The 3,189-nt window shown below is 37.0% G+C and overlaps 1 protein-coding gene across 1 annotated transcript; it reads right to left on the reverse strand.

Annotated features, from left to right (window-relative positions):
• Window positions 1-353: 353 nt before the first annotated feature.
• On the reverse strand, window positions 354-2,595 carry LOC111674279 (myrosinase 1-like; the record flags this gene model as incomplete). Its single annotated transcript, XM_023433819.1, has 4 exons — window positions 354-543; window positions 647-888; window positions 1,422-1,572; window positions 1,919-2,595. Coding segments are annotated over 4 exons (1,206 nt in total), but the record flags the coding sequence as incomplete, so codon positions are not given.
• Between the last annotated feature and the right edge of the window lie 594 nt (window positions 2,596-3,189).

Here is a 3,189-nt window from a genome sequence, read left to right on the forward strand (position 1 = left end):
GTCTTAGGTAATAATATGCGCATTTTTTACAATCGATTTTTACAACCTGATATGCTCCCTCTTCCAGCTCTTAAAACGTAGAAGAAAGAGATTAACTGAGAAGGAAAATTCATTTTAAAAGTACACCTATTCGTTTTCAACATGGTGGTTTAGGTGGATCATTCAACAGAATCCATTTTTTTTTACGTCATCATGGAGGTGTCATGCGTCATGAAATCATCAGGTAATTCATTGCCGAAGAGCTTGACTGACTTGTTGGTAATTAATGTTAAAATGATAATTAATTAATTTTATGAATATTTCTTACAGTGCACCCTACAAACATCGATTTGCATCCAGAAGCACACCTTAATAGTTCAACGTATGAACTTTTGTTCATCATCGGACGTGTTTTTTAATTTGCACATTTACACAACGTTTACAGATATATTGGACAATAGTTTGCGGTGACGGGTGACTTGCTGCCACCAATATGCAGATTTTTTCCAGGTCCTCTTCCTGTTCGGGTCCTCGAAGTCCACGTGAACAATGCCGAAGCGTTCACTGTAACATAATAAAATACAATGCTTCATTTGCATATATGTATCATTGCGTATGTGTATCTTGTAGGTATAACAATATCTAAATTATTAATTTTTATATTTACCTGTAGCCTCTCTCCCACTCAAAATTATCCAAGATTGACCACAGATAGTATCTCTTAACATTCACGTGATGATCATTTATTGCCAGCAGCATGCTTTTAATGTAATCATGGAAAAACTGAATTCTATCAGGATCATTGGTGTCACCCAAATCCGACATTCCATTTTCCGTAATATATATAAGCGGATTTTTGTAATCACGTGAGATCCTGATAAGACTGTCACCTAAACTTTGCGGCACTTGCTGTAATAAAATTTCGAAACATTTTAATTATTAACAAAACGGATCTAACAATAAGAGTTCCGCAAATGTTGCATATTCTTTCTTACTGTACAAGATGGTCGCTTTTATTTATTCTAGATCCATTTTTTAATAACTTTTCCTTCATGCCCCACGTTTCCAAAGCTTTTGTTTGAAAGCTCTTGACTTTTTTGTTTGACTACTCGGGGTATACCAATATATAAAGTATATAATATAATATAAAATACAATATATAATATAAAATACCAATATAAAAAGAATTCATTTCTTCGATGTAAACCTTCAGTTATAATTAATTTTGGATCGATGGATGTTATAAAGTCAAATTTGAATATTTTCCTCTTCATGTTCCCCTCAAGAGTCAAAATTCGTCGGTGTCAGGAAGCTTTCCAAATTATTTCAATGATTCGAGGTAAAATTTAATTTTGTTTTTCGATGTAAACCTTCAGTTACAGGGTATGTAAACATGTATATAAATTTCCGACGATTTTTATCAGTGTATATAATTTACTCACATAAAGCCAATTGGAGGCAGTAGGCTTCCAGGACGGATCGAAACTTTCAGTAACTCCTTGATCTCGATAATATGATGGATCAGGACCAGTTGTACCAAATTCAACGAGATGTGCCGTGTAGTAATTCATCCCCAAAAAGTCAGCTGATCCCCTGCTCGAAAATAAGAAATAAGGTGAAGTGAAACACGTCGAGGAACTCAATCAGTTCCTACCCCTCATGAAATTTCATTTTTGTACCAAATTTCAAAAATGCCAATAAATAAATTTAAAAAAAAATGAAATCTTGAATATCGGGGCCTTCTTTATAGTCGCCACATTCGCATTGTCAAGTTTGAAGGTTCACCCTCAGTTCTAATAAGAGTTTCATAAACAAAACCCCCTTCACGCCACATTGACTTCACCTTAAGTGTAACATTAACCACACTAAAGTACAAATAAATGATTTTAAATCCCCGAAAAATGTAATTCCTCGATCTCAACGACAATGGCACCATTACCTGATAGAATCGATCCACTCCTGAGAGAAGACCGGAAGTCTGGATTTAGTAAATCCTCCCTCCTCGCTTTTATTAGCGAGGATTTCTTTCATCAATTTGGGGTAGTCACCCTGTTCGGAAAATATCGGGCTCAGCTGCCAGCCATTTTTAAACTGATGAGCAATTTCCGCGGCATCTCGATCCTCCTCGGTTTTAGGATAGAATCCCCCGACGTTTATGACGATACCGACGTCGCCATTTTGGAGGGACCTGAACTCCTTGTCGTATATGTGGTATGCTTTTGCGTGGGCTTTCAGCATATTGTGCATGCAAAGGTAATCACCGATTCCGTTGAGCACTTTTCCGGGAGCTTGCGCGCCTTCGGCGTAACCACTTATGCAAACCGAATCCGGCTCGTTAAGGGTGGCGAATAATTTCACTTTTGGCCCAAATTCATGGAATACCACCCTGGCATAATCGCCGAACCAGTCTACCATCAATTCGTTCGTCCAGCCGCCCAGATCTTCCAGGATTTGGGGGTGGTCCCAGTGATAGATGGTGATAAGAGGCTCGATGCCTTTGGCTAGAAGCGCGTCTATTAATTTGTGATAATAGGCTATGCCATCTTGGCTGATCTTGTTCGCGAATCCAGTTGGAAGAATACGAGACCAGCTTAAGGAGAAACGGTAGGATTGAAACTGTGGAAAGAAAAAATGAGGATTCATTTGTTGACTTCCAGAAACTCGGTAGTGTCAGACGGTGGTCTACGTACTAACTGGATATATGATACATTGTGTATTACATTAATTTTATCTGTTTATCGTGCTAAATATTAATTATGTGTAAAAATGGTTTATACAAAAGTTGTAGACCGATTCAAAATGCAAATATTATTACCTACGACTTTTTCTCGTATGACTAACTGTATCTGAGAAAAGTGCGAAAAACCTGACATGGTTTTTCGAATTCTTCTCGGAAACAGTCGTACAAGAGAAAGTCCAAAATCCGTACAAAACAGTTTATCGTGTAAAGTATTAATTATGTGCAAAAATGGTTTATACAAAAGTTGTAGACCGATTCAAAATGCGCATATTATTACGTACGACTTTTTCTCATATGACTGACTATTTCTGAGAAAAATGCGAAAAACCTGACATTGTTTTTCGAATCTTCTCGGAAACAGTCGTACGAGAAAAAGTCTTAGGTAATAATATGCGCATTTTTTACAATCGATTTTTACAACCTGATATGCTCCCTCTTCCAGCTCTTAAAACGTAGAAGAAAGAGATTAA

Source organism: Orussus abietinus, unplaced genomic scaffold (assembly GCF_000612105.2).
Source record: "Orussus abietinus isolate OABI.00-Male unplaced genomic scaffold, Oabi_2.0 scaffold1492, whole genome shotgun sequence".
Taxonomy (NCBI): Eukaryota; Metazoa; Arthropoda; class Insecta; order Hymenoptera; family Orussidae; genus Orussus; species Orussus abietinus.